This window comes from Lynx canadensis, chromosome X (assembly GCF_007474595.2).
Source record: "Lynx canadensis isolate LIC74 chromosome X, mLynCan4.pri.v2, whole genome shotgun sequence".
NCBI lineage: Eukaryota > Metazoa > Chordata > Mammalia > Carnivora > Felidae > Lynx > Lynx canadensis.
The window spans coordinates 33,641,430-33,667,896 of NC_044321.2; the positions used below are offsets into that span (position 1 = coordinate 33,641,430).

Genomic DNA, 26,467 nt, shown 5'->3' on the forward strand with positions numbered 1-26,467 from the left:
CTTTGCCCAAGGTCACACCCAAATTTAGGTTGTCAGGGGAGCTGGGGTCTGTGGATTAGTCTATCAGTCTCTCGCTAGAGGATTTGTGTGTGAATTCTTGGCCTTGCAGAAGGAGCCCAGCCTCCTGGTGAGAAGTCCGAAATATGTTTGCAGCCTGATTGATGCTCAGAGTGCAGGTGGCCTCTCTCAAGTACTTCTCCTGTCTGCAATTCTGAGGAGAGGCTTTGAACTTTCTCAAGTGAAGGCTTGTTCCTTCCAGATGTTGGTTTGGGGTTGAAGAACAAGGAAAATTGTGTGAAACTAGAGGCGCAATCGTCCCTGTGAAAGCATGCACTTCCTTCTCGACTTGCCGAACCCACGTTCTGGCTTCTTTTTATCTCCAGGACGACGTTGACAGAGTCAGCTCGGAGGGATGGAGGCCGAAAACCCTCTCTGACGGAGGTGACAGTCCCCTGGCCGGCTCCACCCAACAGCAGAGCTCTCTCTGTGGTGCCATTTCCTTGGCGTACCTATCAGAGCACTTTCCCACTTGGTTCCCGAGTGTTTCCCATTTCGTCCCTACCCCATGGTGCAGATACTGTCTTCCTTGTACAGAACAGAGGCTGAGGCTCAAATCAAAAGTGGCAGAGGTCGGATACAAAAGGCAGAAGTGGGTTGTTTTTTTTTTGTTGCTCAAAAAAGTGTTGTTTTTTTTTTGTTCTGTCTCTGGCATGCTCTAGTGTGTGTATTTGTTTTGCAAGAGTGAATTTGTAACTGTCTTCAACCCTGTCCACCGAGATTCCTAGGGATTAAAGGGAATACATCTTAAGGTGAAAGGGACCATAACTTTGGCAGCTGTGGCTAGGACATCTCAGAACTAAACTTAGGACTTAGGGTGACCATGACAAATTGAAGAAGTCCACAGAATGATGTTGAACAAGGGCAAGTGGACAATATCCTCATGCGGGAAAAGCCACCCAATCTTGTGGTGGGTATTTATATGACAATTACACGGTGCTCATTGCTGTGCTGAGTACTCTTCTGGGCCCAGAAAAGGCTGTAAGGTTTCCTCTACCTTCTAGCTATAATCTCTTTGGAGAGGTAAGACCTAAAACATGAAACAAGGAACGAGTAAGCATCTCACTATAAGTGCAGAGTGGCCTTTGTAACATAGGGTGCTCAGAGAATTTGGCTTTGGAGTGACAAAATTGAGAGGGAAACAGGTTCGGTAAGATCCCACCTCTGACCTAAGGAAGCTTCTGTCAGGGCGCCTAGGTGGCTCAGTCAGTTAAGTGTCCGACTTCGGCTCAGGTCATGATCTCACCGCTTGTGAATTCAAACCCTGCGCCGGGCTCTGGCCTGACAGCTTGGAGCCTGGAGCCTGCTTCGGATTCTGTGTCTCCCTCTCTCTCTCTGCCGCTCCTCCTCTCTAACTCTGTGTCTCTTTCTCTCTCAAAAATGAATAAACACTAAAAAAAAATTTAAGGAGGCCTGTCTCTACTGAGAAGGTACACATGTAAATGATTAAAATATAGTGTCATCATGTAATGGAAATGGACCCCAGAGTAGGCAGCTGGAGGGCAGCAGTTAAAACCATAGACTAGAAAGATACTGCTGGGGTTCAAAGCTCGGTTCTGTCACTTATTGATTATGTGATCTTGGGCAGCTCATTTCACCACCCTTTACCTCCATTTCCTTATATGTAAAGTGGGGAGTGATAACAGTATCTACTTCATGGGAGGTAAGATTGTGATAAGGATTACTTAAGTTCACACACACATGCACACGAGTTCCAGTACACGGCAATGCTCTGGCATTGGTGGGGAAGGAACCTTAGCTGGAAGACGGCAGGGCAGAGGTCAGCAAAAGTTGCACAATGCGTCCTCACCACAGGGTCTTGCAAATGTCCATGAGCCGTCCAGGCAGACGATGAGTAACGACGCAAAATGACAAGACAGGTTGTAGGGAGCTACGGCTGGGTGGGTGTTCTTGTAACAGCAGATTGGAGTGGAGGGGAAGTGGGAGAAAATATGGCCCAAGTTGGGCTGTAAAAGAGGAGTAGACCCTGGGTAGGATCGAAAGGGGTGCTTTTCGGGTTGGAGACCATGTCTGAGCAGAGGTATAGAGTTAAAGCTGCTTGTTCAAACAAATATAAGAGAGTCTGCAAATAAGGTCACGAAGGGGACATTTTCAGCAACGTGGCTGGTTGCTGAGACTTGTAGGGAGGTGCCTAATGCTAAAACATGGAATTGAGATTTAGCCTTTAATAAACTGTGGTTTTCCCCATGTTACTAAGGAAAGCGACAATGTCGGGATGGAGCTGAGCGTGAGAGGAAAGAAATCAGTGACAAGGAGACAAAGCAAATCATAGGTCAAGGAGGGAGACTGGGGAATGTCAACCGGCTTTGCTTTGGCGGTAATGAGTGGACAATGATGAGAAGGAAGGGTGGAAAGGCTGGTATCTTGCTCTTAAAAAAGCCCGGCTAACTCCCTGGAGTTCATAGCACCCCATGAGTGCTCTCTGCTTCTCTGACTCCGGCGGTATCAACCGATGTCTCCAGCGAGTGTTCAACTGTGTTGACCTCAGTGAACTATGCACAGGAGAGAGATTTTGACTCAATAGGGTGATGTCTAGGCTAAAACTCTTCTGAGTCACCTATTTTGGGGACCCTTTTGCTGAGAAGTGCTGATGCCTCTGACCTCGAGTTGAAGAAACAGCAGCGTTGTTATTCTGGTGGCCTTCTGTGGCATTAACTCTTTCTTCCAACCTTGTGTGACCCGATGACAGTGCCTGGGGATGGAGAGAAGGCACACTAATATCCAAATAAATCTTCTTCCTTGGAAGATTTTATTTTTTTTTAATTTTTTTTTCCAACGTTTATTTATTTTTGGGACAGAGAGAGACAGAGGATGAACGGGGGAGGGGCAGAGAGAGAGGGAGACACAGAGTCGGAAACAGGCTCCAGGCTCCGAGCCATCAGCCCAGAGCCCGACGCGGGGCTCGAACTCACGGACCGCGAGATCGTGACCTGGCTGAAGTCGGACGCTTAACCGACTGCGCCACCCAGGCGCCCCGGAAGATTTTATTTTTAAGTAATCTCTACACCTGATGTGGGGCTCAAACTTACAACCCCGAGATCAAGAGTTGCACGCTTTAACCTGAGCCAGCCAGGCACCCCGACCCACCGATACATCTTTATACAATATATACCATGGCATAGTTTTTCAGTAATTTAACAAGTGCCCCCTTTTGATTTGTATCTTTTGCATTTTGTTAATAACTTTCAAATTTCAGAATAAATCACCGATTGTCACTATAAACGGTCCTGATACATCTATCCACGTCCCCCAGAAACTCTTTTATACCCTCCTCTAACAGAAATTTCTTTTTTAAAAAAAAGTTGTTTTTTTTTTAAATTTTTTTTTTTCAACGTTTATTTATTTTTGGGACAGAGAGAGACAGAGCATGAACAGGGGAGGGGCAGAGAGAGAGGGAGACACAGAATCGGAAACAGGCTCCAGGCTCTGAGCCATCAGCCCAGAGCCCGATGTGGGGCTCGAACTCCCGGACCGCGAGATCGTGACCTGGCTGAAGTCGGACGCTTAACCGACTGCGCCACCCAGGCGCCCCTAAAAAAAGTTTTTTAATGTTTATTCATTTTTGAGAGACAGAGACAGAGTGCAAGTGGGGGAGGGGCAGAGAGAGAGGGAGACACAGAATCCGAAGCAGGCTCCAGGCTCTGAGCTGTCCGCACAGAGCCCGACGTGGGGCTCGAATTCACGGACCGCGAGATCATGACCTGAGCTGAAGTCGGACGCTTTACCGACTGAGCCACCCAGGCGCCCCTCTAACAGAAATTTCTTAGAGGCCTTTAAAGGGGACACTTTGAAGGAGTCCGTGTGGACGAATGAACGAACGACTTGGATTCTAACGTTGGCTCTGCCTGTAAGTAGCTGTGTGCTCTTGGGCAAATATTCCTGCTTCCCTGAGCCCCAGTCTTCCCATGTGTAAAATTGTGGGGGTTGGAGTAGGTAGTGACTGATGAAGATAGTAGCTAATACCGACTGAATGCTTCTGATGCACGAGGTAGTGTTCCAAGTACTTCATCCAGTAACCCCATTGACCCCTGTCATCACTGACCCCATTTTGCAGATGAGGGAAGGTGGTTTAGGACATGCCATGACCCCAGGATTTGCAGTGATGTCATCCCACTCATGTACATTCCTACTCTGACCATACCAGGTTGAGCCCCTTCAGGGCTCCTGCGATGTGTGGAATCTCCTGAGGTGGCTGGCGGTGGGGAAGGCACATGCTGGGAGCCCTCGTTGGCTCCCAGGACCTTCTAGTCCTGCTGCTCTGAGAGCCCGTGGCTGCCTGGCTGGCTCTCACATCCTAAGGCAGAGCCACAGACGGAGGAGCCGAGAAACTCCATGCCTCTTCCAAGAGCTCAATTTAAAACGATTTGTTACTATGGACTCAGAAATGAATGGAAACAAGCTTTTTCTGGAGAAGGCAGCAATGGCCATGCAGAAAGTGAGGTGATGGGTATCCTCTAGCTGCAAAACAGTTATGGTTTATTTTTCTAAAAGCCAACGCAGACCTCTGGATTCATAACAATCTAGATGTTTCACAGACTCAACGACTCTCCCAAGAGGCAATTCAGAACATAAAAGGATTCTGGGCAGTGCAGATTCTTGGTAGCATTCATGGCTGTGGAAATATTTGGAAGAGCTTAATAATAACAACAGTACTAATCATAAAATAACAATGGGATAACCACAGTTTTTGTTTAACATTTCCTGCTTACCAGGCCTGAATGACTGCTGAGCACATTAGACATATTATCTATTTAAACCACTCATCAACCCTCCGGAAAGTAAATCGGAGCCATGGAGCACAGAAAGAACTTGGAAGCAGAGTGGTTTTCTTGGTGTCTGCCCAACTTATGTGACACTTCGAGTACTTCTTGTCAATCACCTGGCAGTGATCTGGCAAGTTCCAGATTTCTATTGGTCAAACAGACGTACACGTCTGGTTTTGAATCCAGTAATAGTTGGTGCACTTTCTAATGAAGCCTGTCAAGACATTAGAACTCTGGGGAAGGGGTGCCTGGGTGGTTCAGTCGGTTGAGCATCAGACTTCGGCTCAGATCATAATCTCATGGTTCGTGGGTTCGAGCCCTGCATCGGGCTCTGTGCTGACAGCTCAGAGCCAGGAGCCTGCTTCCGATTCTGTGTCTCCCTCTCTCTCTCTACCCCTCCCCTGCTTGCGCACTCATGCGCGTGCTCTCACTCTCTCTCAAAAAATAAATAAATGTTTAAAAAAATAAAAAACCACTTTGGGGAAGAGTCTTCTTGTAAAGAGTACAGACACAGGACTGCAGAAGTTTTGCTCTAAGATCATTTGTATTCCATGTTCACTAGAGACAGGAAAAGCTGCAAGGTTTGGGGGCCAAGTGGGATGGGGCCGTGGCTTTGAGTAGTAAAAGGTGTTTGGCAATTTGGCTCCTGCAAATTAACATATATAGCTCTGGGAATTTGTGGACATGGCATTTGTTTTTGCTGTTTCCCTGAGGGTGGCAGTGCAACAGAGTAGCATACTGGGAGGGCTGGGTGCATGTGACACAGGGTTTCTCAACAGGAGGTGTCAGATGCAAGATGAGAGAGGCGGGTGCAGTTGGAGAAAGCATGTTCACAGTGATCACTGCTTGAAAGAATATTTGAAATTCCACATAATCTTTTTAGTAATGTTTATTTATTTTTGAGAGAGAGAGAGAGAGAGAGGAAGGGAGGGACAGAGAGGGGCAGAGAAAAAGAGAGAGAGAGAGAATCTCAAGCAGGCGCCTCACTGTCAGCGCAGAACCCCATGTGAGGCTGAGTTTCATGAACTGTGAGATCATGACCCGAGCCGAGATCAAGGGTCGGACGCTTAACTGACTGTGCCACCCAGGCGTCCCAAAATCCCACATGATCTTAAAAGAGGGCATGAGCTTTTCTGTGCTGTCCAAAAGGGGTGTAAGTTTAAAAGTAAGAAGCTCGAGTGATGTATATGCTATAATTATATACATTCGTGTGAATTGAAAAGCCCCTAAATTAAAAAAAGAAAAAAGTTGTGTTAAAATGTGTTTGGGTGTTGTTCAGGTTCTGCCTCTGAGAAGCATGCAACTTCATCGCTTCCACCTTGACTTCTGGGATACTCGTACCTTCAGATTGCCAGAGAAAGCCGTGGGAGAGCACATTGTCTCAGCGCGTGGTCCTTCACTGAGGTCAGGGCTTGCGCTCCCCTGTGCTCCACTTACAAAGAGCAGCACTGATGTGTATCTCGAAGATAACTCAACCTGAAAACTGTTCTGACCTGGGGGGAGAATTAAGGGTGCCCTGGGGTCGAAGGTAGACGTCAAAGTTTGGAAAGGGCTGGCTATAGATTATCTTCTAATTACGCCCACTCAGAAATGTAAACGTTAAAAAAGAAAAGAAGTATCCTCACTGCTCTACTCTAACACAGAAATTGCCAGCAGGTCAGTTTTGCTAGTCCGAGCCCTTTAGTTAAATTCTGTAAATTATTCCCCTGCTTGGATTAAGGGTTGAGAACACATACAATTAATACATAAACCATCACAGTAAATCTGTCCTGAATTTTACTGAAATACGTTTTTGCAATACAGAATTTTGTGTCACCGGATTCTGTGTTTAACACTAAACACATATTAATTTCTAGAAGGTACCAACTGGATTGACAAAATAAGCATTTCTTGAGTTGATGCTGTAAGTGGGGCACCATAGCGGGTGGTCCTGGAAATATAAAACACGATGGCTCAGTTCCTACCCTCACCTGGTTGTGTGCTATCAAGATGACAAGACAGGGGCGTCTGGGTGGCTCAGTCGGTTAAGTGTCTGACTCTTGATCTCGGCTCAGGTCATGATCTCATGGTTCTTGAGTTTGAGCCCTGCATCGGGGGCCGTGCTGATAGCATGGAGCCTGCTTGGGATACTCTGTCTCCCTTTCTCTCTTTGCCTCTGCCCTGCTTGCGCTTGCTCGCTTTCCCTCTCTCTCTCTCTCTCAAAATAAATAAATGAACATTAAAAAAAAAAGATGACAAGACGAACACCTGCAAAGTGTGAGACAGATGGAAAAACCACAGTCTGCAAAGTCACATAATTGTAGCAGTATTGATTGCTTGGTTTTATTTTAACTCTTTGATTTTCGCTCTTTACCCTCAGCGTTTGATTACCAAAGAGCCCTAGACACTGGATGTTAGGCAGGCATGGGGCCCTGTGCCCTGTGGCAGGTTGTCTACTCTGAGTCCTGTACACTTGGATGATGTTGTTAATAAACTCATTTTTCAGGGGAACTTCACAGTTTAGAGTACCAGGCCAGGCACAAGTCGGATACACAAAATAAAATGAATTAAACCAAGGAACGCTAACTGACAAAAGTTCATGGCGTGGTATAGTCAAAAGGACTTGGCCTGTGAGTCAAGGCTGTGGGTTTAATCCTGTCTCGGTCACTTACAGACTGTGGGACTTCGGTTAACACTTAATTTTCTCTGAACCTGCTGCTTCATCTTGCAAGGCGGCATGCTGATCACGTGACCCTAATGGGGTTCTTACAAGTATTCAGTGGAGTTCTATGAATGAAAATACTTTATAAACTGTAGAGCACATTATAGATGTGATGATATTTTAATCTTGTTACCTAAAATTCAGGCACCATTTTCTTCCTCCTGCCGTCTCTCATGGTTATATAATAACTTTCCTTCATTCCTTCTTCTCTGCTTGTGTTTTGAGATCATCCCTGAAAACACACCTCCATGAAGATGAGCATCATCTCTGTTACCCCTCCCGATCTTCCTGTCTGTCTCGTCCCCTCCAGGGATAGCTACTCTTATGATTTCTATCACACTAGGTTAGTTTCAGTTTTTGCAATTTAAATGAGTCAAGAATCAACACATGCCAATATTATGTTATTCCCGTCGTTTAAGGAGGGACCCTGATGCGATCCCAAACTCGCTTGCTTTTTTTATTTACTATATGATTTACTTAAACAAATTTTTTATTACTATCTTCTAGCATTGTGGAAGGTGTTAGTTTCATATGTGTTTGAGCCTCAGGCTCTTTCTTTTCCCCAAATGAATATGTTAACAGATTGACACAGCGTGACAGCTCTTCCGACATGGTACTCTCCATATTTTCCCATTTCTCTCCCAACAACCAAGCCCTCATTCTCGAGTTGGTGGAGTCCCTGCTGCGGTACTGGAAGCCACCATCGGCTGAGCTGGCAAGTCAGAAGAGGGATGGTATTCAACCAGATTTGGCCGACGCTCAGTGTAGGCGTGAGGATGTTCAAAGGATCCAGCCAACCCCATTGGATTTTAAGAGAGAACTACTTCGAATGGTCCTTCGAAGAGTAGAGCGAGTACTGCAGCGGCCAGATTCCCTGACGATCGTGTCTTCACTTGAGGTTACTTGGCATCGAGCCTCGCATATGGTCAGGGGCCTGAGCCGTGTTTGGGGGAGGAGATGAGGGAATTATCTGGCCCCCCAGTAATTGCCAGTGCTGCACGCACTCCCAGGGCACCCCAACTGGGTGCCCAGGGCTTCCTCATGTAAGATGGTTCTGGCTCCTCAAGTGGGGTCTCCCCAGGACCTCTCTTGGACAAAGGGTTGTGCTGGTCACAGGACTCTCTCAAGAGGCAGTGATTTGGTCTTCCATTGGTGTCTCCTGGTGCTGCATAGATTAGAGTGTTTAAATGAGGCTGATGGGGCACCTGGGTGGCTCAGTCAGTTGAGCGTCTGACTCTGGATTTTGGCTCAGGTCAAATGATCCCACGGTTTGTGGGTTTGAGCCCCATCTTGGCCTCTGCTCTGATAGCACAGAGCCTGCTTGGCATTCCCTGTCTCCCTCTCTCTCTGCTCCTCCCCCTCTCACACGCTTTCTACACCCCAGAATAAATAAACAAACATGAAAAAAAAATTTTAAAAATAAATGAGGGTACAAATGTAGACTGCCTCACAGTCTCTCCCTTGTTCCCGGAGGGGAGGGATGGCTAAGTGTCTCAGTGGCAGGCATGGGAATCAGTGGGTTGCCCTGCTCCCAGCTTTTTCTGAGCGTCTGTTCTCCTAGCTCCTGCTGATAAGATGGGGCACGGGGACATGGTCCTGTCCCCGTCACAGCTGATTGCATCAGAGAGGTCACCTGACCTGAGGTCGGCCCCTCAGATTCTGTACTCCACCAGTTGGAAATCAGTATCCAGGGCTGCTTCTCAGTCTCGGTTGGATGTTTGAATCAGGAGGTGCTCTAATGGGACGCTCTTGTCACTGGGTAGAGAGAGCTAGTTCCCCAAGAAGGAGAGGAATGTGGTAGGCGTGCAAGAGAGGCACTTCCCAGAGCCCTTGCTGTGGGGGGTGGGGTGGGAAAAGGTAGCTCTCCTGGCTCCTGTCCTTGGAGTTACCGGCTGCTTGTGCTGCCCCTTACGATGCTTGCAGCCTTCCAGAAACCCCCCTTTTGCTCAAGGTGGCTGGCATGGCTTTTCCCTGTAGCCACACCAGCCTGTGGTTCACAATACATTCTGATTGAACAACACAAGGCAAATGAGTTGGAAGAATAATTCAACAAAAATAGCAATACCTACTGATTTCAGGGGGCAGTCCCATGGTCACAGTCACTCGCAGTGCGTACCAGGACTTCGGATGGCTGTTGGCTTTGGGGGCAAACATATGGTAAGATCCAGTGGCTTCCCCCATGCCAGGAAAGCGTGTCCTTGGTCATTAGCTTGTGTGCAGTACAGGGAGGTCTCAGCAGTTCTGGCCCCTCAAACGTTCCTTAAGGAGCGGTCAACAGGAGGGTCACTTTCAGCACACGCTGCCTGTCAGTGGGGAAGGGTTGCTGCTGCTTGCTGAAAAGCCTAGCTTTCTAAGATAACTTGCTGATGGTGACTTTCCGGGGAGGAGGGGCTTTCATCTGTGGCTTCTGAGTGGGGGGACCCAATTACCAAGTTGTCCTTTTCTGAAGTGCTAATTTGCTTCAGACCACAGCAGTCCTGTTTGTTTCTAAGCACAACGGAAGCAGTGCAGCAGCCTGGAATGCCACTGCCACACTCGACTGTTGGTGTCTCTCCAGTCCTTTTCTGCCTGTCGGGTCCCCGTCCCACCTCTCCATCCCATGCCCTCTCCGCAACCTGAGGGTGCAAAGTGGAGGTGCCCGTTGACGTGTCCTAGATGAGACCTGTTTGCTACAAAAGGACTCTTTGTGATCACACATAGTTGGCAAAACCAAGCGCAAGGTGTCATAGGATGTACATAGTTAATAACACAGCGCCAGGAGGGACTCCTCTGTTTGCGGGGAGTGGGTTACGGGGATGCGGTAAGGTGTTCACAAAGGCCTAGAACACCGGGTAAAATGCCAGTCACAAGAGACCTGTGGAAAATCCTAAGCACGTTCACAGGAGGATGAAGTGATTACTGTCTTGGAGTGTCGGGAAAGGCCTCTCGGTGCAAAGGGCATCGCAGTTAGGCTTGGAAAGGCAGGCACGACCTGGCTGGGCGGCCGTGGGGCAGGAGGGCCGGGCACGTGGAACCAGCAGGCGCCACGCAGGAGCGAGCTTGCCAGGGGCAGCTGTGTCATGTCAGGGGTAAAAAGTGGAGCTGTGTTTGCCCCCATCACCAGGACCAAGAGCTAATTACATAGCTTTTCCAAGGAGCTACGCACCCGTTTTATAGGGAATAGATTTCTGGTGCAATGCACCATTTACTAATAGCACCTTCTTAGATACTTTCTTTTTTTGCTTCCAACGTCTGTCAGGTTTTTGACAGAATCTTTGTCTACATGTGAAAGGTGGGAAGGTTGCCTGTACAGGTTTTATGAATTTATCTTTAACCAGCTTCACTGATTCTTAAAGTCAGCCAGGATGTTTGACTCTAGGTGAGAAAAGGTTGAGAGTGTGTTTGCCTAGGGAAAATAAAGGCATTGTGATAATAAAGCAAGAGCTCCTTCAAGTGCCGTATCCCCCTTTAAAGAACCCAGCTCGTTTTCGTTGCAACCTCATTACACCGAACAGGTATTTCTGTTGGTCTTCATGTGACAAAATTATGTGACCTATCACTTCTTCTTTGGAGATCAAAAGAAAATACGACTTGGAGTCTGGGAAAATGGTTTCCCTGGTGCCTGTGTTGCTAACGCTCCTATTCATTCATGTATGAAAATCCAGGGAGGTAATTGTCTGGGAAACACACAAAGCTTCCGGGACAATAGTCAGGATCAGAATGACTTTTCAGGCGATTCTGCCTTTCCTGCTGGCTTCCCATCCATAGGACTTCTGTCCCATGGTTGCCTCTGGAGATTCTGTGGGAGTACCCAGAAAGCTGTTTACCTTCTGTTGTCACACTTCCCAGGGCGACCCACTCCATTTTGGGCAATGCCTATTATTAGAAACTTCTTCCCTGTATTGAGACAAAAATCTGCTCCTCTATAACTTTCCCCAATACTGGCTTAAATATAGACTTCTGAGGACTGACCTAGAAACACAGGCACCACATCTAACACTGCTTGCAAAACAAATGCATTCAGAGCTCCAAACAAGTAATGTATAAATAATCTTCTGGGGCACGACCCCATTCATAAGTTGGCGCATGCCCAGTAGTGGACACGGCAGGCGTGCGCCAGGAAAGGAGAAGGGAGAAGACCGATGCTCGCAGGGTCAGTGTGTAGAGCCCATCTGTTCACACCCCTGCCTTTCCCCACGTTTCCTGCATGCTGACAACTAGAAACTGCTTTAAAAACGCGTGGAGATTGGTCCAGAATGCTGCTTTCCTCACCATTCACCTTAAGAAGCTCCTGGGGGGTGTACAGAAAGCTGGGCTTCTCTCTACATCACTCCCCTTCCTGGACCTCAGCCCTGGGAGCTCACTGGTTCTGCTCACGCTGCCGTGGGATGCGGGGAGTCATGAGGGTGGGGGGAGCTGCCTTCCAGTCGCACAGACAGCAGTCTAACTCTGGGCTGTACCCCTTCTTAGCTCTGCGACTCCAAGCAAGTAGCCAAACCTCTCAGAGCCTCGGTTTTTAGAGCCTGTTTTTCATCTGCAAAACAGAGATCAAGAGTAAATGTGATGAAGCATGAAAGGAGCATGCCGTTTATCACAGGCATGTACACAGGTGACTGATTCCAGTCCGTGCTCTTGGTTTGTGAAGGACGGATCACCTCCCCCTTCCAGGCTGTGGGGCAGGCAGATACGTCACCAACCGCCTCAGCTGGCAACTCAGCCCACCGCTTTGGGTCCGCACTACTTTGAAAGTCACTGGCTCAGACTTCCACAGCCTCAGAGTGGGTTGCCCTCATATATATATTTCAGCCACAGCTTCTTGGTGTTTGGGTTTCCCCCCTCCCCCGCCCCAGGGTAAAACCCAGAACACTTTAGTTTCCTAAACTTGTCCCAGAACGTGCTACAGTTTTCTGTTTGCATCTTTGATTCTTCAGATTGGCGGTCCTCGCGTAGATTTGTGTGTGAAGTGTGTGATATTTAACACTTCCGGCTCATCCCAGCATACACATCAGGATATTTAGTCCCCATCCTGGTTCGTTTAAAGTATCAAGCTGTAGCTTGGAGCAGAACGTGTTTCCGTTTCTATAGATTTGCGTGCTTGAGAGAGGAGAAATAATGGGATAGCCTTTTAAAATAAATCAGTTAGTGACTAGGCCTGCAGGGTTTTTTTTGTTTTTTGTTTTTTTAATTCTGGCCGCCAGATTCTCAGGGTTGAGAACCAACCTGGCATTGTTGCCAGCATGGATGACACTGGCTTCTGGGCTTTTCTTACAGAGGAGTTAGGGGCACAGGTCAGCTACTTAAGAGGATGTTAAGAGAAGACAGTGGTTGCGGGCCAGGGCTTTGAGTGCCTATTCTGCCACTTAGTGGGGATGACCTCAGGCAAGGTTTATAGGATTATTACGAGATTGAGCTGGACAGAGCATTAAAGCACTTAGCAGCGTGCCCGGCACACAGTAAGCTCCTCCACCAACCGCCACCACCCCCCCCCCCCCCCCGCCGCCCCTCACTGTTGTACATTTTTTGAGAGACAAAGCGTGCTGGTATAAGCACTGCTCATTCTCTTGACTCCTAACCATCAATTATTGACCTCATGGAGTTATAGGATGTTAGAGCCTCGAATTACATTTCCATTAGTGGATCAGACCTAGCCATGCCCGGGCTCTCTCATTTAGTCCCCCTTGTGGTCACAAGCAGACGTTTGTGAAGCGGTGTGCTGGATCAGAAACGAATTGGCCAAGGAACGGGGTTTTATCTGAGTAAAGCTGCCTGGACCCTGAGAGTCAAGTCCACTATTTGGTTTCTTTAGTGCAATGTCAGTGACCATAGGTCTTCTGTCCTTCTGTCCTCCAAAGCTCACACTGGCCTACCAGCCTGTCATCTTGTAGTCAATCACTTAACACATATTTACCGAGCACCTACTATGGGGAAGCATTTGTCTTGGCTTTGGGGATACATCAATGAAACAGGCAAAATTCCCCACCCTCATGGAGCTTAAATTCGTTTGGGGAGACAGACCAAGAGAGTAAATCAAATAGCATTTGGAGATGGTAAGTGTGCTGGAGAAAAATAAAGGATGAAAGGACATAAGGAATGCCAGAGAGGCAGGGTTCTAGTTTTAAATCGTGTCGTGAGGGGAAGGGCTCGTTCTCACTCCGAAATGAGAGATCTCTGAAGTCCAGGCAGAGGAAAGAGCAAGTGCAAAGTCCCTGAGGCAGGAAGCAGGCCAAGAGTACTCTGGAGGAGCAAAAAGGCCCAGGAGGGCTGGAGCCAAGTAAGCATGGAGGGAGCCACTGGAGGTCCCATCAGAGGAACCAGGGAGGGGTGCACCGGCTCCCGCTCTGCAAAGTGGGATGTGTGGAAGGTTTTGAGCAAAGGAGTAATCTTCTTGGACTTTGGTTTGAATAGGATAGCTCTGGCTCCTGTGTCGAGAACAGAGCATGGGGGCAAGGGTAGAGACAGGGAGAGATGCCAGGGGTGGTGGCTGGGCCCAAGTGGCAGTGGTAGACATGGCAAAATATTCTCTTTGTGTGTTTCTGGAATTACTGAATTATTTTTCTTTTTTTGCCAAGAACATGTGTTACCTAAAGTTAATTCCTGCGATACTCTGTCAATATCAGACATCTGAATAGTGCCCATGTCTCTTATTTGGTGGCAGTGTCACAAATGCGTGCGATGTGGATATTTGAATATTGAGAGGAAGGTTAAATAAGTCACTAATAGAAATGAGTTTTTGTCTTCCCTTGAGTCATCTCAGGGGAAAGTTCGGACCACCGAAAGACCACCACCACCTTACCATTTGCGTAAGAATCTTGTTATTGAACAGGTGGTTCTACTCATTTAAAAATGGGCCCTCTTCTGGCATTACGTCTCATCAGTGCCAAGTTCATCTGAAAAGAGGCAGGAGCTCGCCTAGCCCCTCAGCCCCCATTAACACAAAGCCAGATCGAGCACAGGCCTTCAGGGATTGCCTTGCTGTCTACATTCTCGCTTCTTGTTTGCTTTAGATGTGTATATATACATGTAGGATTGTTGGGGGGTTTTTGGTGTTTTGAAGATGATATGTAAAAATTTTGCAAAGAAAATTTTCCCTTTTGCGCATAATGGAACTCCAGGAAAGCAAAACCTGTTCAACAACATAATCATGAGGGAGACCTGTGCTGTTCAGCCACAGATTGGCATTTAGAGTCATACGTATGGAGTTGCTGATAGGAGTAGTTTATCCACATTCGTTCCCACCCAGCAACTCCCAAGGACATGGCCACTGGAAGGGAGCTCAATTTGAAGACGAGATCACCACAAGATTCAGTCCGCATTTATTGATCTCCCGCTGGGTGTTCACTGTGGGCACAGTGACTGGCTTTCAAATTAAAAAAACAATGGGAATCATCCTCAGACAAGCAGTGATTCTATTAAATGGGCATTAGGACAGAATGTCTGAACAACCTGTTGTCTTGTAAGATCAGACCCAGGTTGTGTGTGGGTGAGGCTCCGGTGGGTACAGAGGAGGTAACTGACCTTATTTCCTCCCACAAGACTCTGCAAATCATAATATATACACAATTAACAACACAAGATGGGATAAATGTGCAGTCAGCAGAAACTTTCTGTCAACGGGTATTAATAATATAGTTGCAGCTCTTGTTTGTAAGCTTACACTGACATGATCTTTTTTTTTTTAATACCTCTTCTTATTAGTGTGGAATTTGATCCATCTTTTCACAGCACTGGTCCACTCATAGGTCACCTGAGGAAAGGAAGCACAGCACTTCTGCGGTTGCTCAGCCACCTGCTCATGACACTAAGGCTGTTTGTTGGTGTCCCTGGTGCTCACCTGCCTCTGTGTGTGTGTGTGTGTGTGTGTGTGTGTGTGTGTGTGTGTGTGTCAACTGGGCCAACAGATTTTAAATCTGAGCGAGATCAACTTGGGGGTTCTGTGGAGGGGGTGTGGCACAGAGGGAATCCCCCAGACATTAAGCTTCTGTCACTTTAGCCACTGCAGCTGCTCCTGATTCCTAAGTACACAAATCTCCTCCTAAGTGGCTTCGCTGCCCCAATTCTTAATAGGCACTCACCTATATGCCATCTATTTATATATCTGGGTCATCCGTGCAACCAGAGGTGTGAGCTACGCCCAGACAGACTTAACCTCTGCTTTGTTCACTCGCTTCTCTTACGTGCTCCTAGAGGCTTGAAGTTGGAGGAGGACACTCCCTGTTGGTATAAATCAAACACCCAAGTCCAGTGGTCAACATTTTCAGGGAGAACTCGACAATACTTAACAACGGGGAAAAAAAATGCCAAGAAGCTCAGAATAAGCTGCCCTTAAAATTTCTCCCTGATACAACGGAACGTTTCTCAACGTGCTAATAAGCATGAAGCGAAATTCTTTTTGGCTTCTGGGGCCTTCCTTTGTGGATTTGTTTTTTGTTTTGGTTTGGTTTGGTTTGGTTGTTTATTTGTTTGTTGTTTGAGAGAGAGCAGACCTAAAGTCCAGAACCTTTTAGGCTGCCCATTCTTTCTCATTTCCTAGTAGGATATACAGGGTCCCTAATAACATGTTGGGACATTTCCTACGACCCTTTGTTGAATAGTGGAATTAATATAAGGTGGAACCGGTTGGGCTAATTCGAAAGGGGTCTAGTAATTGAAGTAGTAAAAGGCTGTGTGAGTGGTCTTTACTATGATTTTAGCAGCTGTGTCACCTTGACTTCCTGTGATCGGCCTACCTCCACCATGTCTCCACCACGTCCGGACCCAGTTTTTAATTCAGGAAGGACTGCCAACAGTGATCCATTTCCACCGCTTCCCGGGCCCCTAGGACATTAGAGATTGTCCAGTCTCCAGCCAGCCACCTGCTTGGGGGCCCCTCCCCAGCTAGACTCCCGCAGGCTGAGTACAAAGCTCGGCCAGCACAGGCCCCGGGTGAACGCTGTTGACGAGCGTGGTCTGCACCCTAGCTAGTGGCGGGGCCTGCTCTTGGCCCCTCTGAGGGACGCTGGGCACCTCAAAGAAGCACGTAAAACTTTCGCACTGGAAGGGCTCCTGTAGGTGTTCCTGAGGCCAGTCCCGTCATTTCACAGAGAAAGAAGAAGACACAGATCTGCGATGGGTGTGAACCGGTGGTTGCATATTTAAGGCCTCCGGGAGGACAGGAAGCATTGTTTGATGGAATTAAAGCATTCCTGGAGCTGTTTCCTATGACACGATCAGCCGCTTCACTATGTAAGCGTAAGTGAAGAAAGGCCTGTGGTGAGCCCACAGCCAGAGCTGGAATTCCTGACTTTTCATAGGGCTGTTCAAAGCCCTTTTCATATTTTCCGAAGCATCTATGTAGGATCCGTTAGACAGTGTGCGCACCAGACCCTGGCTGCTCAGTGACAAGATCCAAGCAGAAGCCAGAGTTTGTGACAAGTCACTGTGCGCTCGTGACCTAACTCCTGGAATTTGAATTCTAGGAATCGGCTACAGGACGACACAATATTGAAATATAAAATGCAATTGTAGTGGGCTTTACCGGGTATACAAAAGACTACCGTGCCTGCCCGTTGGCGTACTCGGGGCCCGTGAACTGTGCTGGCCTTTTGTTTCCGAGAAGTGTTTAGAGAAGGAAGAAGTCCCTTTCTTCAAGTCTCCCACTTCTCCTGTTGGAAGCCCCCTTCACAGACTTGTCCATTTGGTTCTGTATCTCCTCCGTCTTCCCCAAATTCCGGCACCAGTTCCCCACATTCTAGTGATGGCGTCCTTCCCACCATCCTCTGCTTCTGTTTCCTAAGACACAACGGTCCCTCAGCTGTCACTTCCGGCCTCAGCCCTGACTTGCGTCTGCGACTCTCTCTCAGACTGCAGTCGCACATCCACGGGTGCCTTCTGAATATTCCCTGCGGGGCCTTTGGTCACCTCAAATCCAGTAGAAAACAGGGCCAGGAACGGATGGTCTCTGAGTTTCCTATTGGTTCTCAAACCCAGGTTTAACAAACCCATGTTTAAGATCATCTCAGTTCTCTCCCTTTCCTCAAACTTCCCCATCCGCTTTTAATGATCGCACTAATCTCCCCATTATGTAAGTTGTATAATGTGTGCTCTCTTCCACATATACTGTAGCCACAAAAGCCAGGGAGCAAAAGGGTTGAATTGGCTGACATACTCGCTGAGAGAGGAGCAGCTCAGAGCATATGTCTTCACTGCTCTCAGGACGACTCGGGCATCTTCATATAAAAAGTAAGGCTTGTTGTCATGCTAGTGACCCTTATACATTTTTGAGCGTCTCTTTAAAACTGCGATGCATGACCCCCTGGGCAGCTTTTCCTTTCCTTGTCTTCCCCGGCAACCAATTGTCACCTCGGAGAGCTGGCAGAACAGTAGGCGTGGAGTCCACAGATGAGCCGACTTTCCTACTCCCACTGCTGACGGTTTGTCAGTCACGGGGAGGACCTAATAAACTCTCTTGTGTTCCTTTGCCCAATGGGCACGTCCCTAAATAGATTTCAGAGTGAATAAGCACGACGACGTGGAGATTCTGATTTGGTGCATCACAACGTTAGAGCTGCAGGGAAGCACTGGACATCAGGCCTCTCCACCTCCTGATCTTACTGAAGAGGGGACGGAGGCCCAGGAAGGTTAGGTGAACTGCCCAAAGTCACACAGCTGATTTGTGACAAACGGCGGCCCCAGCCCTGGTATCCTGACTCCCAGCCCACAGCTCTTTCCTTCACCTGCCTTTTAAACATACCGGCTCCCCTGCGGCCCCTCATCTGGACAGGGCTCTCCATCCCCCTGGAAAACCCCAGTAAATTCTGCCTCCTGGTCCAAAACAGTGTTTTCAAAAATACTCTGTTATACAATATTAAGTTGTAAATGTGATGGATCCGCACCCTTACTACTTCAAGTTTAAAGAGAAAACCACGACGTGGTGGAAACTGCTGATTTGTCTGCCTTCCTGTGTGTTTTATCCACATGCACAAAATCAGGTCAGAACACCTTCCAAGCCGTGCAGAGATGCCTTCCCCCGCAGCCTCCTCAGCATCACGCTTCAAGGAAGAATGGGCAGAAAGCAGAGTTTGCTGGTTCCTTCTGAAAACCTAACTCCTGAGGACCCTATATTTTCAGGATTTAATCACTGTTTTAATTATTACTTAGTTGTATTTATTGTCATTACTGTATGTATGGAGTTTCTGTGCCATGTGGTTTTTCTGAGGTATAGAATCGTCTGGAGTGGGGGAAGAACATTTGACAATGCCTCTGCTCTGCACAGAGTTGCCAGGGGTGAATTAACCTATAGACCCCTAGGATGAGTGAACCTTGGCTTTCACCTAAAATGCTATCTAGCTGAGATTTCGGCCCACAACTTCTCCTGTGTGTTTCTTTAGGCTGGCTTTAGTTCCTGTGCTTTGTATCCCATTTGGCTTCTTAGGATGGGGTGTCTTCAGGGCGCTTGCGTGGCTCAGTCGGTTAACAAAGTCGGTCCAACTTTGGCTCAGGTCATGATCTCACAGTTCATGGAATGGAGCCTTGCCATCGGGCTTTGTGCTGCCAGCTCAGAGCCTGGAGCCTGCTTCGGATTCTGTGTCTCCCTCTCTCTGCCCCTCCCTCCCTCCCTCCCTCCATCTCTCTCTCTCTCTGTCTCTCTCTCTCTCTCAAAAATAAGTAAACATTAAAAAAATTTTTATTGAAGGATGGGGTGTCTTCGAGAGAGCTTATGCTTCTGTAAGTCAATTTTTCATTGTCTTTTCTTTAATTCCATAACATGTGGGTTCATGAGCCCCACCTACAAGAGCAGATACACATTATTGCAACGGTGACACAAGCATGTATTTAGCATCTCATACAGTTAAATAAAAAATACAGGGACTTTGCACCGTCAGACCCATACCAGGCACAGCCTTTCACGGTAAGACAGGAGCTGCTGCTGCTGCCGCTTAGTCAGAGGGCTGTGGTCTGTGTGCAGAAGAGGCAGCGGGCCCAAGTTCAATGCCTGTGGGCGCGTGAGAAACATAGAAGCGCTGTATCTCTGGCTCCTCTCTGAGGATCAGGACGCTGCAGGGACAATTGAGAGACTTCCCTGCATTAGCTGTGTTGACCTGGCGGGAGCAAAGGACAGTGCTGATCTCTGCCACTGCTACCCCAGTATCCACTTTAGGATGAAACCAAACCTCAGTAAGTCTCTTCCAGAGCCTTTTGGACACCCCGTGATATACTGGCAAACCTACCCGCGGTATCCTTTCGAGTAATTTTAAGGTAACGCGAGCCTAGTTCTGATTTCTTAGTTCTGATTTACCTTTTCTACTGCTACCATTATAGGTTTTTTGGCCTCATCACCAAGCCTAAATTAGAAGTAGTGGGGGTACATCGCTATCTGTATATATTGAGCTGCACAGGAAGCACACAGAATATGTCGAGCCACCCCGGGATGCTAGGAACGATATGAGACTGAGCCTCAGCCTGGCTACTGCCGGCAGGCGCTGGGCCTGCCCTCCTGGCTTGTGGTTGACGTGAGGGTGTATGGGAGGCGGCGGTACCTTCCCCAGGCCACTCGTGTGGGCTCTGATCTCCAGGCTCTGATCTGTCCCCTCTTAAGCCATACCGTTGGCTCCTTGCTAATGGAGTCTTCCGAGAAAGAAACATAACTTCCTTGAGAAAGCTAAAGCAGTGACACAATGATTGGCTTAGAAAGTTCAGGTGTCTGAGGTGCCCGGACACAGAATTGCTTTGGTGAGCCCTGAGCCTCGCGTGTGCTTGTAAAGGTACACGCAGGGGTGAGTGTGCATGGGTGGGTGCTGACAAGAACCAAGGAGAAAATGACACAGACAACGAAGACTTTTGCATTTGACTTGTCTTTGTATGTTTCTTTTCCTTGGTAAGAAGCATTATTATAGTAGGCAAAAAGAGAAAGCACTAGATTGTGTGTTACGGAGCTTCAGCCCTTTGCCGGTAGTTTTTTCCTTCAATAGCCTGGCACTTTCGTCCACCAGCACTGCCACCAGCAAGTAGGGTTTTACTCACTGCAGGGCGCACCGCAGCCCAACCTTCTCTCCCTTGTCCACCTCATTGTTTCTTCTTTGCCCTTAGCATTATGATTTCCCCAGATCACAGCACCTGCCTGGATTGGCATTCTTACCATTTCTGAGAGTTCCTAGCAGAGATTCAGAGAATATGGCAGGGAGATGGCTAACATGAAACTTCTTTCCCCTCCTCACATCCGCAATCGGCTGTGTATCCGTCCGTGCAGCAGACACACAGCTCCTGCCCTCGAGGGAGGTCACAGTCCTGGATGTGCACAGGAGGAGGAAAGGGCGCAGCACGACGATGGCATAAGTTCTGTGTAAGGAGGCTGGGAGGCGTGGGCACAGTATGCCGAACGAGCTTAGGATGTAGATAGGTAGTGATAGGAAGGGGAAGAATTCTAGGTAAGGGGATCATCACGAGCAAACTTTGAGAAGCAGCAAAGCACAGGAAGTAACGGAGAACAGCTCCATTTTACTGGAACTACACAGAGTGCAGAAAGACTAAGGAGGGAGATGTGGCTGCAGAGGCGGGTCCTGTTTGTGCAAAACACCTTGCATATGTGGGGCTTGGGCTTCCAGACGCAGAGCTGGTCGCTCAGGGATCTTTGAGTGTGAGAAGAGCAACACTGGAGAAGGTCTTTTCTCTCTGGGCTGTTCTTAGATTCCTACCAGAGAGGTGCTGGGTGGAGAAAGGGCTCCTTAGAGGGTGACTGACCTGGTCAAGTTCAAGATACTGGATGGCTTTTCTCCCATACAGTGTAGCGCCCACAGTGTTGTGTTTCTTTGCATCCATTGGCAGTCTTTAAGAGGTACCTCTGAGGTCTGCAAAAATAGCCTTTTAATTTTAATGTAATTTACATTTTATGAAGATTTTAATAAGTTGTTATCATAGGTTTTGCACCTTACGTGAGAGAGGTGTCCTATACAAAAGCAGTGGTTGCATTCTGAGAAAGTACTTTTTGAAAGGAGGAAAGGGATAGAAATGTTGATACCGTTAGCCTTAAAAGCCAGATTTCTGTTAACTTTGATATACTGCATTCACTATTTGTTATGATGGTAAGTGAACTTGATGAAATGACTGGTCCCAGAAATCTAAGCTATCAGACTCTCATGTTTGGTCACTAAAGCCATCGCACCCCAATAGCGACTGGCAGTAGGTGTGTAGAAACGAGCTGCTCAGTGCATGTCTGAAGCGTTACTGAATCTTTGGAGGCAGTCACATGAAATAGCAAGTCTGTGGATGAGACTTATTCAGCCTGAACAGCGACTGGCTTAACTGAGTTTTTAGTTCTGTTCAGAACATTTATGCTGTGACATCTACAACATTAGGCAGATAACGGTAGAGTGGGAAGCAGAGGCAGAGGTTTTTCTCTGGTTCCATTTTAAGGCCCCTCACAGTATTCACCCGATGGAGCAGCTTTGTAAGTATATGGCATTCAAAGGACTCTTATGAAGAAGAGGTTCTAAGACCCAGAGAAATGAAATCTATGTGTTTGGCAATGAATATTTAGCGTTTCCTCTGTGCCTGGCGCTGTGCTGAGCATTGAGTGATAAAAGCTCAGGCACTATCCTTCGTCCCTAGTGTTCACTGCATTCTTACCCCTAATGAGCGGAGAGTTCAATTTTGATTCTGGTGGATAAAAAGCATTTTATGTTTCCATTTTGTGCTTCCATGTGGCAGAAGAGGCTGTTCACGAGAGGTAGTTTCTTTAGCAGCCACCAGGTGTCAGCAAAGGACTTGAAACTCTTGACCGCGTCTGCATTCTTGGTTTTCTGAACTCCCCGAGGCCCCCATTGGAACTTTTCAAAGGCAGTAGACCTGCACTGGGCCACCTTCGCCTAAATATTAGTGTCAAATACTTTCTCCTCAAGATTGCATCACATTTATTCACCTTTCCCTTATAAAACTAGCACTAGTCCCTCGATCTTTTTCTGATTTAAAGCTTCTAATTCGGTCTTTTCACAGTGATAGTTCTACAGAGTAGAAGGCAATCGTGGTGGGGGTGGGGGAATATCACCAAGCTCTTGCTTTTTCCACTCATCCCTTCCACCAAATAGAAGAGAAACAGTCTGATGGTGGAGCTTGGTGGATCCAGACTGCAGAAGGAGTTTTCAGAGTGTACAGGAGAGGCCCAGGCATCTTCACTGGCCCTGCCATCTGGCTCCTCGTGTAGCATGTATTTGGGACAGTGTGTTGATTGACAGGGGAAACCTTGGCATGGTGGGTATTGGTTTGTATCATACGGCTTTGCTCCCGTTTCTCATCTCATCACGCCCCCTCGCTGGGATGGCCAGGCGGGACAGGAAGCAGAGGCGTTTGGTATAGGACGTTGGGCGATAGGGTGGGACAAAACTGGGGAAGGCTCTCCCTGGACACCCGGGCTTCTCTCAAGCTTCATGCGGTGTCAGAAGAGGTGGCCGTTAGAGGGATGTCAGTTTGAATGAGCTGCTAAGCTACTGGGAAACTGAAGGAGAGACCAGCTGGGGAGATAGAGACAGAAAGTCAAGTGCTGGCTTTAGCCACTGATGCTGCTGGGTTGTGTGGCCTGCAGGGGAGGGAGAGTAAGGCATAGCATGTAGCCCCAAGTCTACCCCCTGAAGTAAGGGCCCGATTGATGCAAGGTTCTGCTGTGGGGATTTCCTTTGGACCGATCAGCGGGATTTGCCAAATCGCATTACAGCTAATTCCAGGAACTACTCAGATGCTTCTGTTGTTTTGTATTGACTAAAGCACTGTAAATAAGGAAGTGTATCCATAGGGATTCAAAAGTATTTTGAATGTTTTGCTTTTGTAGAGATCTTTGCTATAATAGTGAAAGAAAATCATCTTGCTCCTTACAACATCATGCGAAATGTCCTCAAAACGTACCATGTCCAGAGGAACCTGGCTAGCTCAGTCTGTAGAGTGTGTAACTCTTGATCTCAGGGTCATGAGTTCAAGTCCCACATTGGACATGAAGCCTACTTTAAATTAATTAGTTAATTTTTAAAAATCGTACGAAAGCCACACATGCTATTGAAGAGGGTGGCTCGGCACTGGGCAGCGGCTCTCCCAGGGAGGGCTCTCACACCTGCATTGGCATGCAGTTTTAATTCTCTTTAATTTTTTTACAAGTTTATTTACTTATTTTGAGAGAGGATAAGGGAGGGGCAGAGACAGAGGGGGGCAGATGATCCAAAGCGGGCTCCGCGTGGACAGCAGAGAGCCAGATGTGGGGCTCGAACTCACGAACCGTGAGATCGTGACCTGAGCCGAGGTTGGACGCTTAACCAGCTGAGCCACCCAGGCGCCCCGCATGCATTTTTTTCAAAACAGTTTTAAAGACAAAGTTTCTTATTATCAGCTTGACTTCCAGTTCATGCGATAACTGCCTGTGGGTTTGTGTAAGGGACAGGTCGAATCGTCCAAAACAAAAGGGTGTTTACACTGTGATGCCTTTGAGCCACCCGTCTCCCACATTTCCCACTGCTCCGGGGACTCCTGCAGCAAGCGCCACTTGCCCACGGGAACGTGAGTCTTCGCATCCAGGCCACATTGCCGCGTCGATTCCCAGCTTCACAGTTTCACACCCCCTTCTCCTCCCTGCTCTTTTCAGATCACTGGCGTGATCCTGCTGGCTGTTGGAGTCTGGGGCAAACTCACTCTGGGCACCTACATCTCCCTGATCGCCGAGAACTCCACAAATGCCCCCTATGTGCTCATCGGGACCGGCACCACTATTGTGGTGTTTGGCCTGTTCGGATGCTTTGCGACATGCCGTGGTAGCCCGTGGATGCTGAAGCTGGTGAGTGTGTCACGACATAATACTGCTTTTTCGATTACTTTTCGAAACCACAGAAATCACACGAAAGTGACATGGCCCATCTTGAAGCCACAGACAAGACCTTCATAGGCGTTGCCTCTAATATTAGTCCAGACCCTTGTCTAATCCACCGTCTAATGCCCTAGAGGGCAAAACAACCCCAAACACAGCTTGGCACACACACGCAAAAAGCCAGTTCTCGTCCCTCGAAGTGGGTGGTGACAGAGCAGTGGCCAGTGGTTCCACGAAGCCATTTATATCCTCATGGCAAGACGCCTTGGGTTAGTTTTGAAGTGTTTCTCCCAAGTCTCTTCAGGTATGTGACGTGCAGCATGGGCGGGCAGCACCCCTAACATGAGCAGCCTTTCCTCTCCAAGTTCCCACTGGAGCAATACTTCCTGCCTCCTTGAACTTGTCCGTGCTTGGCTGAGTGGGCACACTCTTCTCCGAACCTGCACACCCGAGCTCAGTGCTATGGGAGTCGAGCTAAGCCAGAGCTTCCCCGCTCGACAGAGGGTTGGCGCAGGAGCAGATTTTGACTGCCAGCCCAGCGCTGGGCGCCTTTACTATAATAGGACACTCGGTGTGATGTTCCCCAAAGGGCAAGGGGCAGGCTGCTGAAAGGCTGTTACCATGATTCTTAACGTTCTGGTGGACTCATTGCCCAACTGTCTACCCCCTGCCCATGCTCACTGCCTATGCTAATAAGAGTTAGTTCATGTTCAAGGATTTTATAGATAAAAGGTAGCAAGGGCCTCTCCTCAAAAGAACAATTTGTTTGAAGAGATTGATTTGAGATGTCTCATTTTGTGAAAGGGGAGAGTGGAGAGTCTGTCCGCGCCGTGCTGCCCATACTTCCTTGTTTAGTCCTAGATTAGAGGACATTTCATACCCTCTAGTGACAGAGATGGGTGTGAGGATGACTCTCTCCAAAGGAACCACCTTCCAAACTGGCACTGATCAGTCCCTCTCTCGACAGCCTCACGGAAGTAGTGTTTGATTCAGCCACTTCTGTCCTGCAGACCACGCAGGAGGTTGATGGCCTGGTCACCACTGATTCTTCCGGGTTGGTGGAAAAGCCAGAGCGAGGCCACATTGAGACATTTCTGCTGCTGTCACCTGCTACTCTATGCTGGCCTCCCGAGTCTACCTTCTAGTACTTCTGAGAAGCACTAGGATTTCTTTCTGTCTGGTGTGATAGTCCTCAATTCTGGATGCCTGCTTAAATCATCTGGGCCGCTTTTGAAAGACACCTTCACCAGGGTCCCACCTTCAGCCAACCGAACCAGACTCCACAGCAGCGAGGCCAACCGCCACAGTCTCTAAAAGCCATTTAGGAGATTCCATCCTACAGCGAAGGTTGAGAGCCTCCCGTTCAGTACAACGAGTAGCAAGGGAGGATTAACTTGAAAGGACCAGAAAAGAAAGATGGCTAGGAATTCATCTGTCCGAACAAGAAGGGAGGAGACCTGGCTTACGTCTCTAGTGGCCGAGATGTAACCTCTTTGGGCCTGTCCCCATTTGTGAAAGAACAGCATTGGACTAACTCACCAAGGTTTCTTCCTGAGTGAAGGGAGATAGGAGAGGGGACACAACAATAGAACAGTTCTCTCTGGATTCTGCTGAAAGTGGTTTCAAACCACTCTGCCATGTTCTCCTAACACATGCGAGCTCACTAGCAGGTGAGCCTTTGGAGAGAACTTCTTGAGGTTTTGTTTAGTTTTTAGCTTTGACCTTTAAAAGCCATCAGCTGGTGTGGGGAGAGCTGGGATGGGAACCCAGGGATGTCTCCTTCCAAAGCCAGGACGATTTCTACTACGGTACTTTCATCTCGAGAAAACTCGCCCCCTACCACCTGTATTTAGTGTGCGCTCTTCACAGTAGGCTTTTGGCCAGGGCCTTCTGAAGGAGAAGCAGCTGTTCTCTGGAAGCTCCTAGAAACCGGGAACTTCCCAGCGACAGGAAACTGCTGATCTGGCTGATAAGAGCGGAAGTCACTTGATTAACTGTCTGTCAGTCTAGAATTTTATGGTCCTCATTTAACCTCATTAACTGCAAAACAACTGAAGATAACTATTTCCACTTTATGGAGGCCCAGATTGGCTGCCTCTTTCCTAAGAGTTAGCCCACAACAAAGCTAGG

General features: G+C 48.0%; 1 protein-coding gene across 1 annotated transcript in view; it reads left to right on the top strand.

Annotated features, from left to right (window-relative positions):
* TSPAN7 (tetraspanin 7) overlaps positions 1-26,467 on the top strand; it is a 124,558-nt gene that overhangs the window by 76,355 nt on the left and 21,736 nt on the right. Inside the window, exon 2 of the mRNA XM_030305936.1 lies at positions 24,119-24,307. Within this exon, the coding sequence (XP_030161796.1) occupies positions 24,119-24,307 (189 nt within the window). The remainder of the gene's footprint in view (positions 1-24,118; positions 24,308-26,467) is intronic.